This window comes from Neofelis nebulosa, chromosome 7, assembly GCF_028018385.1.
Source record: "Neofelis nebulosa isolate mNeoNeb1 chromosome 7, mNeoNeb1.pri, whole genome shotgun sequence".
NCBI lineage: Eukaryota > Metazoa > Chordata > Mammalia > Carnivora > Felidae > Neofelis > Neofelis nebulosa.
This window is the reverse complement of record NC_080788.1, coordinates 120481658-120497328: the sequence shown is the minus strand read 5'-3', so window position 1 is coordinate 120497328 and position 15671 is coordinate 120481658. Positions and strand designations below refer to the sequence as shown.

Below are 15671 nucleotides of genomic sequence, written 5' to 3'. Positions count from 1 at the left end.
CTGGCCAGTTCAACTGCTAACCCAATGCTGGCAGCAACCAGGCTAAAAAATACTCAGAGAAGAGCAGGTTGGTGGGGAACGAGCCCAGACTGGCAGTTGGCGAGACCAAAGTGCTGGTGGAACATTCAGGAGGGGCAAGTGAGGTATGAGTTGGTTGCTCGGGGCCCAAGAGCCTCCCAAAAGTCTGGGTGCTGGCCTCCAGAAAAATACTTGAGGAGCAACCTCATGCATCAAGGTAGACAAGATAACCTCCACCAAAATATAGGACGCCTGCCCCCAGGGGATAAATACATAAATTTATTTTTACTTATTCACAGCTGATTGATTTTCAGGGTGAAGCTTTTATGTTCAAATTTTGCAGAACCAACTATTAGTCTACAATGGCACAGAATGTTGTAAGCTATAGAGCCAGCCTCACGTATTCTGTTTTCTTCCTTTATTCACATTGTTCATTTCACTGGAATTTCTTTCTACATCTGCATTTGACGAAGCGGTGCAAAAACATACAAATAATTTCAACAAACGTCAACTTTGCAATCAGCATAAAGTATTCTTAGCAAACACAGCCACTGTTTAGCTATAATCTGCCTTTCTAAGCAATTACAAAGGAAATGGTTTTTCTACACCAGAATAATTTAACCATACTAATAAAATATTTTCCAAATCAATAAATACTGACATATCTTTTTTTTTTTAATCTTATTTTTGTTCCCAACAGAAGCTAAAGTATCTCCCTGTGGGTTTGGGACTCAGAAGAGCTGGCCTTGAACAAAAGGACCTTTCGGTTTGGGGGATGGAGTATCTTTAATTTACAGGGCAATCCTGAGCAAGAATCTCCCTGGACATTAGCTTCCCAGGGGCTCTCAAACTGGGTATCATTGTTACCAATAGCAAATGCTCATCTAGTGCTTACTATGTAAACCCCATTTCACAGATGGAGAAAGTGAAGTACAGGGTTTAACGCACCCATGTGCATATGCTGCCTCTTCAATGTCTAAGACCATCATTGGATCTGGGTGGGGCCCTGGAATCCACATTCCTAATAAGCTCCCCCAGGTACTGAGATCCAGGTGGTTTTTAGACCCCTTTGAGATACTGCTGGGGACATCAGATCTGCTCTGGTTCTGAGAGCTCATGGAAAGGACAAACAGAATCTAGAGCCCCAACCAGGTCACTTCTCAGGAGGGAGGTTGGTACCACCCTCTGACAGCTAAGGCAGTAAGAGGAGTTAGGCTGAGGTTGGAAACAGCCAGACAGGGTTGTACCTACTAGGAACCCAGATTCTTGCCTCTTGCTGCACCAGATCGCCACCTGCTGGCTATAGGTGGCCATCGCAGGCCAGATTTAGCAAGATCATTCCCGCATTGGTCAGGATGGCAGGGGATAGTTTGAATGGAGGTAGTCAGCATCAGAGATGACAGCACCCACTGACCTAGATTATGGGGTTGCTGTAGGATGGAGAACAATGGCCAATGAGAGATACTTAGGAAGTAGGATTGATTACATTTGAGTACCAATCCCAAAGGACAATAGCAGGAAAAGCATAGTGTCCCCATTTCATTCATCCCCCCCACCATGTTTAAGTTTGAGAGAGATAGAATCCCAAGCATCCTCCACACTGTCAGTGCAGAGCCCAACGCAGAGCTCAATCTCACGAACCGTGAGATTAGTACCTGAGCCAAAACCAAGGGTCTGATGTTTAACTGACTGAACCACCCCGGCGCCCCTCATTGCGTCTTTAAACAGATTGTAGCACCTACTATGTGCCAAGAACTAATCTTCCTGCTGGGAATACAGTGTGTAAGCAAGTCAGGAAAAAGCCCTGCTTTACATGGAGCTTATACTCTAATAGCATGGGGGGTGGGGTACTCAAATAACTAAATAAACAAGAAATATCATCATAAGCACCAGAGAATTTAAAAGAATAATGCAACAGTGACTCAAACCTGAATAGTAAGGAGACTGCCATGTAAAGATGTTCCAATGGAACAAATGGGAAGGCCCTTAAACGAAGTGTAGCATGTTCAAGACCTGAGGCAGCCAGTGTGGCTGGAGGGTGGCGGGTGAGGGCGTGAGGGCAAGAGTGGGACAAGAGGCAGGGAGAGCTAGGCAGGGGCTGGATTATGAAGGCTTTTTGTCAGGCTGTGCAAGGAATTCTAAGAGTGAAGGGAAGCCGTGGATACATCTTAGGAAAGTGAAAGAATACAATTTCACTTGAAGGGCTCTCTGGCTGCTCTATGGAGCATGGATTGTATGGGGCAAGAGCAGAAGGGAGACGGAGAGGAGGGGGGATGTGGCAGCAGCATGAGGGGGAGGGTTCTGGGCACAGTTGGGAGTCAGTCAACAAGACCAGCTGATAGACTGGATGTGGGGGTGAAAAAAATAGAACCAAGAATGACTCCCCAAGACCATGAGGAAAGCAGCCACTGATGCCACATCCTAACAAGCTGAGGTCTGGCCTTCAAGCTCAGCCCACTGCAGGGGGTTAGCAAAGTTAGCCACTCTGAGGCTCGAGGTGTCCTGACCCGAGCCTGGGTACATGACAAGCACTAAAGAGAATGCCTGACACAGACCTGACCTGACCCTTGTGCTGGCTGCCGGGGCACTTAGTGGGCCAGTTTTTTCCCCATAGGTAGGAGTATCTTTCCAGGGCCCACCCCCAGCTGAAGAGCACCCAAGGTCACCTCTAGATCCGATTCTAAACAGAATCCCCAAAGTAATCCCCTCCATCCACCAACCAAAGGGAATGTGGGAATAAGCAGTCACATCCTGGCAAAACAAATACCAGAGACCAAGGGCTATGGGCACCACATCACTTTATTTCTTTGGTTTTCCAACTCGACTCTTGGACAATGCAAATTCAGTTACTCGCCTGCCTGGCCACCGTATGGTCTCTCACTGATGGGGCACAGGCTCCGAGGAGGGACTCAACAGAAAGACAAGGGTCCCCAAGAGCCAACCAGGCTGGCAGAGGACTGAAGCGTCCACAGCAGACGGGCCAAGCACCAGCAGAAACTCGAAGCCACCTCCCCCAGCCCCTTACCACACTCCTTGCAAGGGACAGGCCGGCACCTCCGTGATCCAGTCCAGGGCCTTCCCCTAGAGGTTCTTCCTGTATGCCCTCACGTCTCATGCTGAGCCCGGCACCCTCTCCTTTGGGGGCACCAGAGAGAAGCCACTGACCTGCTCCACGTTTGATTTCTAATGTTCCTTTGGGAAACAGCTTTGAGTAAGGAGGGTGCCAACCCCCAAAAGAAACTGAAGACCTACATTCTGCTTAATGGGACAGATCGCCATGTTACAATACTTCTTTCGTCCCCAGGAAGAGCTGAAAGCAACTTCAGCTAACCAAACCCCCACCCCAAACATACAGTTTCCAACACCAGCCAGGGGGCCCAGCCAATCCACTTGAATCAAAACAAAAAAAAAACTAAAACCAAGACAACAATAAAAAGCAAGAATGGCAAACAACTGAAATGGAGAACGTTTCTGGTCTGGCAGCTCTCCACAGGAGACCAGAGGGCTGATGTCGGGCTCTGTCTGCCGTAGAGCCAAGAAACAACGCAAAGCTGCCCTTGGAGTCAAGGCAGACACTGTGGGAGCCAGAGCAAAGGGCATCCTGGCCAGGCCAGGCGTCAACTTAGGTCCCTGACCCTCTGCAAAGGGGTCCCCTCTCCTCCCAGCCCCCTTCACACCTCCTTGTCAGCCATCAACCAGCGTGAGGCCATCGTAGAGTGCCCGCTTCCACATGTAGTAGGTAGAGCGGGCAGTGAGGGGAAAGAGGGCGCTGAACTCCTTGAAGGAGGGGAAACTCTTAGACTGGAAGCGTTTCTGCAAGAACAGCTTGGCCTGGGCCTTGAACTTTGTGGTGGCGAGCATGTCCATCACCAGCACTTGGCCGTCCCTGCCACCCGCTGCCGCCTCGGTCACAGGGAGGCTGCTGTGGGGCCGGCCCTGGGCCGTGGCCCCCTCTCTGGAAGGCCCTCCCTGGGCTTTCCCCGGATCGTCTCCTGGAGAAGACCCCACCCGCGGGGGGTCTCCCACAGGAGGGGCCGTCACAGCGGTCACATCCCTGCAGGCTTCTTTCTCCTGCTTCTCCTCAGCTTCCATCCCTTCTTTGCCCAAGCTGGGGGCCTGCATCTGGAATTTGGACAGGCTTCTGGGCCAACTCCGGGCAAGACTCTTCCAGACCCAGAAGGTAGAGGGCGACAGGCTGGGGTAGCGGAGGCGGAAGCGACAGAAAGGGAGGTGCCCGCTCAGCACCTGCTTGCGGGCGGCCCTGCGCAGACGCCTCTGCCAACGGGACAGGGGCACCTTTGGGGGCAGGAGCTCACGGGGGGCGGGCGGTCCCCCCGCAGTCGCTTGGCCCGGCCCCTCTCCCACCTCACCCTTCCAAGGGAGCAGGGCCTCCTCCGGAACAGACGCTGGCTGGGGAGCCCCGGCCGTGGAGAGGGCCGGCGCCGGCTTGAAGCCGGGGTTCCTTCGGAGGGCCTTCCGGCGCCAGTTGTAGTAGGTGGACCGCGAGATGCCGGGGAACCTGCGTTTGAAGCAGCGATAGGGTACCAGTGTGTTCAGGGAGATGCAGTGCTCCAGGTACAACTTGGCCCGCTGCATTAAGATCATGCCAGGGCTCGACACGGCCAGCGACGAGCATCCCAGCCCCTTGGCGATCTGCTCGTCCGGCAGCTTCTCCAGCTCCTCCAGCACCTGCACCTCCTTGGGGGCCAGGGCCTGGCAAGTGCCAGAGCCCAGGAGCTCTTGCTTCCAGGCGTAATAGGTGGAGCGGGAGATCTCGGGGAACCTCTGGAGGAACTGCTGCAGCGGCACGACGCCCCCGCGGTGGAAGCTGTCCTGCAGGAAGTGCTTGGCGGAGAAGCGCGTGGCCACCTTCTGCCGGTGCTCCTGGGACTGCCGCCGCCAGCGGTAGAAGGTGCTCTTGGTGACGCTATAGCGCTCGCAGAGGTGGGAGTAGCTGAGGCCGGGCTCCTGGTTGAGCAGCGCCAGGGTCTTGGCGGGTGGCGGCAGCGGGGCCAGGGCTGGAGGCGCTGGGGGCAGGCCGGGGTCACTTTCGGCCTCCACCTCCTCCAGCCCCACCACGGGGGCAAAGTACTGGTGGCGGAAGAGGTGGCTGGTGAGGGGCTGGCCGGCCCACATGATGTGCAGCGTGGCGGGCACGTGGTCGCAGCGGCGGGGCCGGATGACGCGGTTAAAGTAGGGCCGGATCTTGAGGTTTCGCATGGGGTAGATGGAGTAGATGTTGCGGCGCAGGACGGAGGCGAGGGCGTACAAGTGCCACACGTTGGAGAAGCTGTTGGGGAAGCAGGTGGCCTTGACGTCCGCGTCGAAGATGGCCTCCAGCGTGGCGGATGGCAGGCTGGTCATCTCGGGGGATTCCTCAGAGCGCAGGGAGTAGCGCACGGCTTGCAGCATCACCTTGGAGTCGATCATGCCCTGGAGGTAGTAATGCCGGTGCAGCAGCATCTCCACCACCGTGCGGGCCCGCAGCTCCAGGCTGAAGCCCGCATCGCCCCACAGCAGCACGCTGGCGGCCTCGAACAGCAGGCTGCCCTCGCCTCTGCACACCAGCGGCAGCATGTTCCGGGGAGCGTCCTCCGGGTACAGGCTCAGCGCCACGGAGTCCACCTCCAGCACCTGGGGGCCGGAACCCCCCTCTCGGCAGGTGGGGAGGGTGAAGGACGACAGGACTTGCTTGGCCTCCAGAGCAGCACCCACGAGACCCTCCAGGCCCTCGGACTCCACGGCCTCCTGCAGCTCCTGCAACACCTGCTGTACCAGCTGCTCCCGAGACGTCATCCTGCCAGGACAGAGGGCAGAGGGCAGGGTCAGGACAAGGTGCCCAGAGACCCAGCGATGGTGTCCTGCACCTTCTCCCTAAGGAGAGTGCCCACCCGCTCCCATTCCCCCAGAGGGTGGGTGTAACAGCTAAGGGCCTCCCGGGGGGTTAGTCACTCCCCAGCCAGCGTCTGTTCCGGAGGAGACCCTGCTCCCTGGGAAGGGTGAGGTGGGAGAGCGGCCAGGAAAAGCAACTCGTCTCTGCAGCCTGGCTTTTGATAGTAGCTTGAGCAAGTCACTTAAGCTCTCCATTATTCTGGTTCCTTTTCTGGTAAAACGGGATGATAAGAGTATCCACCTTATACAGTTAGTGTGGGCATAAAAGAGACAATGAAAGTAAGGAGATATGTAGGTATACACACACACACACACACACACACACACACACACACACACACACACACACTCATCTTTAGACGGTGCCCAGCACACAGGGAAGCACTACAGAAGCATTAGTTAGCTATTACACGGTACATATTTTACAGTACAGCCATAAAGGTTGTACCTCTGTACCTGTTCAAAGACTTACAGTCTCAAAGAGCTACAATTGGTCTGCCTTTCCCTAGATCAGTGCTTCTCAAAGTATGGTCCATGGACCCTTGGGGTTCCCGGAGACTTTTTCAGGGCGTCTGCAAGGTTTTTGTTTTTTTCCTAAGTTTATTTATTTTGAGAGAGAGAGAGTGCACCATCGTGGAAGGAGTAGAAAGAGGGAGAATCCCAAGCAGGTTCCGTGCCATGAGCGCAGAGCCCGACGTGGGGCTCGAACTCACGAACGGAGATCATAACCTGAGCCAAAATCAAGAGTGGGACACTTACCTGAGCCATCCAGGTGTCCCATGGGGTCTGCAAGCTAAATTATTTTCAGAACACTAAGATATATTAAGATAACACAAAGTTATTATTTCCCTTTTTCATTGTGTTAATGTTGGAGTAAAACTGTGGTAACAGCATGACTCATGCTATGCTAGCAGTCATGTTCTTCACCACCATGTACTCAGGGAGAAAAAAACCAAAAGGCTGGTGTCACTCAAGAATGTCCTTGATGGGGGCGCCTGGGTGGCTCAGTTGATTGACTTTGGCTCAGGGTATTATCTGATGGTTGAGGGCATGATCTGATGGTCCGTGGTTCGAGCCCTGCTTCAGGTTACGTGCTGACAGCTCAGAGCCTGGAGCCTGCTTCAGAATCTGTGTCTCCCTCGCTCTCTGCCCCTCCCCCCGCTCGTTCTCATTCTCATTCTCTGTCTCTCTCTGTCTCTCAAAAATAAACATTAAAAAAAAATGTCCTCGACGAAGCAGTAAAGATTTTTATTTGTATTTAATCACAACCCTTAAATACATGACTTTTCAATTTGGGGAGTGGCAAAGTGGGGAATACTCATTTCTGCTGCACACTGAATGTCTCACATGACAACTGTTTGGTTTATAGGATCAACCAGCCGCTTTTATCATGGAATATCACTTTTACTTGAAAGAAAAATTGAGACATTACTCATTTAGATTTGGGTATATTGGGCAGACATCTTCTCAAAAATGAATAAGGTGAGCCTGTCACTTCAAAGAAAAATGTTGACAATTTGCTGCCAGTGAAATTTGGGGCTTTCATTTGGAAACTAGAATTTTGGGAAAACCTGTATCCACCACAGTGAGCTTGACAGCTTCCCAATACCTAAAGACTTTACTGATGAAATCAGTAGTGACACTAACAAATGTAACTTTTCATCCTATATAATGGAATTGTCAACATTTGAAGATCTACATCAATCAATGAACTGTATTTCCCCAAAAAACAATGGGTGATGTTACAAAGTCACATACAAGTAAAAGATCCAGTCAAAGCATAAAACAATGGACTTTAACGTACAAAAACTTCATGGATATTGTTTCAGTTTCTACATTATAACTAAACTTTAAGGAACTGCTACTTGTCAAGTGTTGGTGTGGTTATCAAAGAATATCCACTGAGGGGCGCCTGGGTGGCTCAGTCGGTTAAGTGTCCAACTTCGGCTCAGGTCATGATCTCACGGTTCGTGGGTTCGAGCCCCGCATCGGGCTCTGTGTTGACGGCTCAGAGCCCGGAGCCTGTTTCAGATTCTGTGTCTCCCTCTCTCTCTCTGCCCCTCCCCAACTCATGTTCTGTCTCCCTCTGTCTCAAAAATAAATAAACATTAAAAAAAAAAAAAAAAAAAAAAAGAATATCCACTGAACAAGCTATCGAAATACTCTTCCTTTTTTCCATCCACATATCTGGCCAAAGTTGGATTTTCTTCAAAAACTACCAAAACAATTTATCACAAGGGATCAAGCAGAGATGGATAGGAGAATATCTTTGAAACTAGATAGTATGTGGGTGCCTGGGTGGCTCAGTCAGTTAAGCATCCGACTTCAGCTCAGGTCACGATCTCGCCATTCATGGGTTCAAGCCCCACGTCGGGCGCTGTGCTGACGGCCCAGACCCTGGAGCCAGCTTCAGATTTTGTGTCTCCCTCTCTCCCTCTGGCCCTCCCCTGCTCGCACTCTCTCTCTTTCAAAAATAAATAAACATTAAAAATTTTTTAATTAAAAAAAATAAACTAGACGGGGCGCCTGGGTGGCGCAGTCGGTTAAGCGTCCGACTTCAGCCAGGTCACGATCTTGCGGTCCGTGAGTTCGAGCCCCGCGTCAGGCTCTGGGCTGATGGCTCGGAGCCTGGAGCCTGTTTCCGATTCTGTGTCTCCCTCTCTCTCTGCCCCTCCCCCGTTCATGCTCTGTCTCTCTCTGTCCCAAAAAAAAAAAAAACGTTGAAAAAAAAAAATAAACTAGATAATACAGAGATTTAAAAACATGTCAAAGAATATGCACTCTTCTCACTACATCTTTTCTATTCTGGAAAAGTCATTTTTCACAAAAAATGTGTTATCCGTTGCTGGGTCATGGGGTTGTTTCAGAAATATTTTCTAAATTCCCCAGTTTTAATTTTGAATACAATACACTTGGTAGATATAACCTATATACACAAAAGGTCTTCAGGGTCCTCAAGTTTTAAAGAGCACACATGGGTCCTGAGACCGAAAAACTTGCAAACTACTACCCTAGAGAAAAGAGCTTTCTCAAAGGGATGGAAGCCTACTCACTGTGCTAACACAGGTCTAATAATTAGGATCGATCAAGCATTTAGTATTTGCCAGGCACTGTCCTCAGCCTAACAGCCATGTTTTAGAGTAGGCACTACCCTCACCCCCAATTCAGAGGAGAGAAACCTGAGAAAATCCAACTCAGGCTGATGTGGCGTAGGTCATACAAATGGTGTGGCCACTATCAGGGCTTGAACCCAGATGCCTTAGCGTCTGTGATTCATCTCCATTTTAAACTACCAGCCACCTTTTCAACACAAACATCATCCTAATTACTGGTACATTTTCAGCGTTGCCTTGCAAAGCAAAGTAATATTCCTTTTCCCACACTGCTTTTAATTTTTTTTTTTAACGTTTATTTATTTTTGAGACAGAGAGAGACAGAGCATGAACAGGGGAGGGGCAGAGAGAGAGGGAGACACAGAATCTGAAACAGGCTCCAGGCTCTTAGCAGTCAGCACAGAGCCCGACGCGGGGCTCGAACTCACGGACCGCGAGATCATGACCTGAGCCGAAGTCGGACGCGTAACCGACCGAGCCACCCAGGCGCCCCCCGACACTGCTTTTAAATTAAAAAGGAGAGCACTGTCCGTTCTCAGATCTTTGCTCTCAGAGACTGATAAATTGCTTTAGGTTAGCCTTAGGTCTAAACACTGCCTTTGGGTCTATACATCTGTCAGCTCATCAAACTGCACACTTAAAGGGGGTGTGCTTGAGTGTAAATTATGGTTCAGAGAAGTTTTGAAAAGAAGTCTGCAAAGCACCAAAGGAGTGCCACCAGAATTTTACCGGACAATCATAAAAAAGCAAGCTTTTCAAAAATTAGTAATCAGGCACGCCTGGCTGGCTCTGTTGGGAGAGAATGTGACTCTTGATCTCGGGGTTGTGAGTTTGAGCCCCATGTTGGGCAGAGAGTCCTTTCAAAAAATAAATAATTTTTTTAAAAGTTAAAAATTAGAATCCCCTTTGGGTAAAATTTCTTGGCTGTAGGTTTGGTTTTTTTTTTTTTGTAAACGTGTATGCTGTGACAGATCTGGTCTAACCTCTCACCAAATTTCAATTTTTACCATACCATTTGACCCTGGAGTTGTGCTTTTAATCCGTTCGTCTTGTATGTACTTTATGTTTACCTTTCAGGGGCGCCTGGGTGGCTCAGTCAGTTAAGTGTCCGACTCTCGATTTTGGCTCAAGTCATGATCTCGCGTATCTTGAGATGAAGACCCCAGTCAGGCTCGGCTGACAGCGCAGAGCCTGCTTGGGACATTCTTGCTCTTCACCCCCCCCACCCCCCCCAACCCCCCCACCCCCTGCCCTGCCCGCTTGCTCTCTCTCTCTCTCTCTCAAAATAAATAAATCCTTAAAAAATAAAAAAACCATTGGTTTTCATTCAACTCAGGAAATAATGTCCTATCAATCCTTGGTAACATACGCGAGAAAAAGCTGAGCCCTGAAAAATAAACTGTCTACACAAAGAGCTTTTTCATTCTGGCAGACAACAAAGATGCTTGAGTTTTTTTTTCTTACAGGTCACGGGAAGAACGCGCTGTACAGCTGCCTGGACATGAGCACTGTGCTAGATGCTTCGCCAACAAAATCATGAAAACAGCCACCGCTTACTTATACTTACTATGTGCATCTAATTAGGTAATTCAACCAAAATCTCAGAAAAAATAAGGGGACAATTAATTTAAACTGCGTGGGTGCTTCTTCCTGCCCTTCCTCTCAAGTCTCTTTTCCTGAGCAACACCACGTTCCCTCTGGTGATTACAAGCTTCTGTGGGCTTCACGAGGGGTGAGCGTTTTTAGAAGTCATTTTGTTTCTGTGTGGGTCTCACCTTCCCCCCACGTGAACTACGATCCCACCACACCTGTACCATTGCTAGGATGGCTATTCTTAGTTCACGCCTGGGGAAATGGAGGCTTGGGGGTTAAATAACTTTCCCAAGACCACACAGCTATTAAAGCTATAAAACTTAAGCAATCTGACTCCAGAGTGCCCCTCCTAACCACTGTAATTTCACCACCCAGGGGAATATATCACCCAAAATGCTTATGAGCCGAAGGATCCAGGAACACATGGATTCTTGGAGCTCTGAGACAAATCTGGCCATTTTACAGATAAGGGAACTGAGGTCCAGAAAGGTGAAGACAACTGGCCTGCATTCAAGCAGCAGTATCCGGATATCTCCCAACAAAATGTCCAGATATACCACACTTCCTTCTGCACAAACCCCACCCCTCCTCCTACCCACTCTTCCCCACCTCAGTCTCAGTCCCACCCAGCTTCACTCCGCCCAACCTCATTCGCCCAATCTCATCCGTTCCTCTTCCCCAAAGAGGTAAGAGGAGATATGAGTAGGGACCACCCCCCTTCTGTTTTCCTCAAAAGCTTACTGAGAAAAAGCAGCTCCCTGGAGAGGCTCTGCACCCCACATCCATTCAGGAGGGTCTGGACTACCAGGAGCGGACAGTGCGGAAAGGCCAGAGGCCCTACGGGAAAGCCAATCATCCTTAAGTAGACAATTGGTTGATGGGGTTCAGGTGCAACAGTCTCCTCCACAATGGCTCTCTGGAAGTGCAACGCAAGGCAGAGCTGGCGAACGCCAGGTGCGTTCGTGGAATGAGGTGCGCAGAGAGTGAGAGCTAATCTATGGGCTTGGCTCAACTGGCCTCCCTGACCCCACAACTCTGGGAAGGGATCAGAGAAGGTATGAAACCGAGGAGGCTTACAGGGGCTCCCCTGGCTTGAAGTTGGAAGGAGATAAAACAGATCCAGAAAGCACCCCGCCGGCATCTTAGTGCTTACGAAGGGCTCTGGAGCCAAGGAATAAATGAAGGGACACTGTCAACTCCGCAAGAGACCTAAAGCCTCACCTTCACCAAAGGCAGCTTTCCTCCTCCCTCCCTCTCCTTATTTCAAGCATACGGGGTCTCAGAGCCCAGGTCTGGCCTCTGTCCCTCCCATTCTAGGAGGAGTCGGCCAGGGTTCTAGGCAGGGTAAGGGAACGAAGGGCCAGGAATCTGCTAACACAATACTGGCTTAAGTCTCCTCTGGCCTCTAGAACAATCTCCTTCCCTGCCAGCCTCATCCTAGGCTGTGTTTGCTCACCAAGGACCCCGTGTTCTCCCCATCCCCTCTTTTCTCCCCATTCCTCATAAAGTTGGCTCTGCAGTCTCCACAGTCAACCAGGCCCAACAAGGAGCAGACACTGCCACGCAGGCCTCAACACTCAGCAAGACCGGATAAGACCATGGTAAACCCGCTGGCATCTCACCTGGCCTGGCTCCGGGCCTCTCTGGCCTGCCCTCCCAGCTGGCCAGGATATGTCCCTGGCTGGAGGGAGCGCCAGCCATCTTGGCTCCTTCCCTGGTGGTCAGAAGGCCCAGCAGGGCACGGGCGGCCACGGGGGCTGGCTGGGGTCAAGCAAGTCCATCAGCTGTGACTTCCCAAGGAACCTCCCACAACCAAGGGTAACGGGAGTGCCTTCGGGCACCAGGGTGGGCCTGAAGCCACCAAGCCAACCGAGTCTGGGGAGTACGGGAGTTCCCAAATTTAGTAGCTCCAGTGGACCACGTGTCTGGAGAGGTAGAGGGGGAGTGTGGCCCACGAGGGGAAGCAGTGCAGGCCGATAGTCGCCCCTCAGGATGCCAGGAGGCAATGGGTGGCTGGGGAGCAAGCTGGCTGGCCCCGGGCTTCTGAAACAAGGGCCCCGGGAAGCTCTGAGAGCCTGGGGAGGGGCCGAGGACGGACGATAGTGTAGGGTGGGGAGGGGAGATAGGCCGGCGGGTGGGGGTGGGGATGGGGCTGGAGGTGGGGGTGGGGAGAAAGAACTTGAAACAATGCCTCACTTCCCCCCTCCACACACACACACAAACACACACGCACACACACACTCACACAAGCTTGCAGCATCTTCCCAGAGTCACTCTTTGACCCTTGGGTCCTTTTTTTTGGCCCAAGGCCAGCCCTTACTCCCCTGGGGCCTCCAAGCCGCGCAGGGCACCCACTCTTCCTAATTTTGAAGAAACTTCCTAGTTTACTGACCTCGAGGGTGGCCCAGAGCCCTGGGGGCGTCCACTTCTTTCTCCAGCTTCCAGCTTGGGACATTTAAGTCACCCTGCGGCAGCGTCCCCAGCCGAGCGCTACCCTCACTCCAGAACTGGCTTCGTATCTGTAGTGGACCATTGAGCATGGACCGTCTACAGCCAACTGGCCGGTGGAGAAGAGGCTTAAGCCACTCCCCCCAGGAAATCGCCCACCCTCAAGTGCTCTGGTCCCAAGATGAAAGAAGTGCAAATTCGGGGGTCACTTCCAATGGTAAAGTGATAGCAGCTATTGTCTCCTCCGCTCTACCCAGCTGGGCGCGTTAAAGCGCCCAGACCTAGTTCTGAAACAGACCCCAATCTGCCCAGGGAAAACTTGAAAGAAAGTTGAAAGATTTCCAAAGAGTTTGGGGCGGGGGAGGGGCTGGGGAGGTTTAGATAGAAAGACCTAAGGAAGAAAGTCTATGGCCAGGCTTGAGGATAGGGGTAGGGGAGCATCGCTGGAGCCCAGAAACTGGCCTTGGATGAGTGCGTAGACTTTGGGGCTTTCTGGACCTGCAAGATGTTTCTCTTCCTGAGGCAGTCCCCCCATCCCTGGCGGTGCTGGATGGGGAGGTTGGAGAGCTCACTGCCCCACCTTGGCGCAGGCCCCACTTTCTGCATGGGCTCCGTTCCCACCTTTCTCTGAGCATCCCCCAGGCGTGGGGCTCAACACCTCTCACTCCCAAAGCGTGCCTGGGCCAGAATCGCTTCTGTCAGGGGCCAGAGCGCTGATCCCCACGACGCCTAGTTTCCTGAGCCCCACAGGAAGGCGGGGTTGTGCGGTACCTGGGCTTCCGTCCCTCCCGGCGGCTCATCTCGGCCCAGGGGCCTCAGATAATCCCAGAGGAACCAGTCCAATCCGCCCGTCTAGTCCCCGCTGGTGGGGGAGGTGAAGGCCGCCGGATTGCAGCCTTTGGTGGTAGCTCCCCCCAGGGGCTTTCCTGCCCGGCTTTAACCCTTTGGAGTGCCGGGGCTAGCCGCTCTCCGCCCGGACTTCATTCCACCCACCTCCTCTCTATCGCCTGACCCCTGGCTACCGGTGTAAAATGCCTCCCCAGGGTCGGTTATGCCCCAGCTCCACGATGATCATTTGCTCTTCTGCCAATCATGAGCCCTACACTTACCACCTAGATCAAAAATCCTTTATCGAACGCTCGTGCCCAGGAGCACGGGAGAAGGGGACCACCAGATGTGAGCTCAAGTCCAGTCCCTGGATCATAATCACATCAGCCCCACCCACCATGATGGCAGCCGCCCGAGGCAAGCTGCTTAGAAGGGTCCTGGACTTGGATTTGAATGCCAGCCCTGCCCCTCACTAGAGTGTGGCCTTAGGCGAATTGTTCAACCCTTGGAGCCCTGACTTCAAGGTTACCGGGGCACAAGCTTTCCCGCAGAGTTGCGGCATAGATTCTACGAGATGATCGATTTAAAAGCCTTCAGAACCGTGCTTGGCACGGATCAAGCCTGTTCCAGTCCTCAGCCTCTCCAGTTAATTTGAATTTTAAAAGTTTCAGAGAATAGTGGTTATCTTGTAGAAGAAAGAGTTGAATACTTTTCCTTTCCAAATTATCCTTCTGTGTTGACATTTTATAAGGAGTCTACGTTACTTGCTATCATTTTAAAAAGCGATGAAGATCATTTTAAATTATTTAAAAGGCTAATGGAATCTTTAAAAAGTATTTTTTAAAAAGAAACCAAAGGTTTGTTGATGCTTCCACCACCAAAGTAAGAGTCTTTTTTGTAGACTAATTGGGAAAATTTAGAATAATTGGAAACTTTTTTAAAGTGGAAAGAAGAAAAAGTTACCTATAATTTCATTATTTAAAGACAGCGATTGTGAACATCTTGGTATATTTCTTTCTAATCTGGATTTTTTTTTTCCTCTTAGACTTACACAAATTAAGCATTCTCTTTCCAAAAGATCCAAATGGTACAGAGTAAAAAATAGAGTAAATTGAGCAAGTCTTCTCTTTCAGTCCCTAACACATTCTCTTCACTATGCTTATCTGCCAGCTCTTTTTCTGTGCATTTACAACACGTATAAATTTCTGGTCTTTCTCTGCATATTTTTGTTCTAACAACATTTTTTAAAGTACTTTTGATTATATTATATGCATAAAAAATAATGTATTATTCAAAACGCATGTAAATTTTGGTTCAGAAATTTATGAAAGGATTCAGGATTCAAATTTCAGCCCCTTCTACAGTTTCTCTCTCCAGAAGCAGCCAATGTTGTTTCTAGGGTTTCATTCCAGAAATATGCGTAAACAAGCAAATCTCTGAGAGAGTGCTTTTTTTCTTTGAAGCACAAATGGTAGTACGCTAAACACTCCTATGCACCTTGCTTTTCTCACTTTATTTTTTTATCCAGTCACCGTTGTCCAACGACATGTAATGAGAGCCACACATACCTTTACATTTTCTAGTAGCCACAATAAAAATATTTAGAAGAAAAAAAAAAGACTTTAATTGAATGGACAGAGGGGTGATTGAATTGGACAGGTGAAATTAATATTTTGTAAGTAGGTTCCACGCCCAATGTGGGGCTTGAACTCACGACCCTGAGATCAAAAGTCAGCTGGGTGCCTCAATGGGTTAAATGTCCAAGTCTTGGTTTTGACT

At 50.6% G+C, this 15671-nt stretch overlaps 1 protein-coding gene across 1 annotated transcript; it reads right to left on the bottom strand.

Moving 5' to 3' along the window:
• Window positions 1-2799: 2799 nt before the first annotated feature.
• Window positions 2800-14369, bottom strand: VRTN (vertebrae development associated). The gene is made up of 2 exons (XM_058739658.1): window positions 13009-14369; window positions 2800-5815 (listed from the first exon to the last, which is right to left on the bottom strand). Exon 2 carries the CDS (start codon window positions 5812-5814, stop codon window positions 3703-3705), a length of 2112 nt encoding a protein of 703 aa, XP_058595641.1. The 5' UTR covers window position 5815; window positions 13009-14369; the 3' UTR covers window positions 2800-3702.
• Window positions 14370-15671: the final 1302 nt, after the last annotated feature.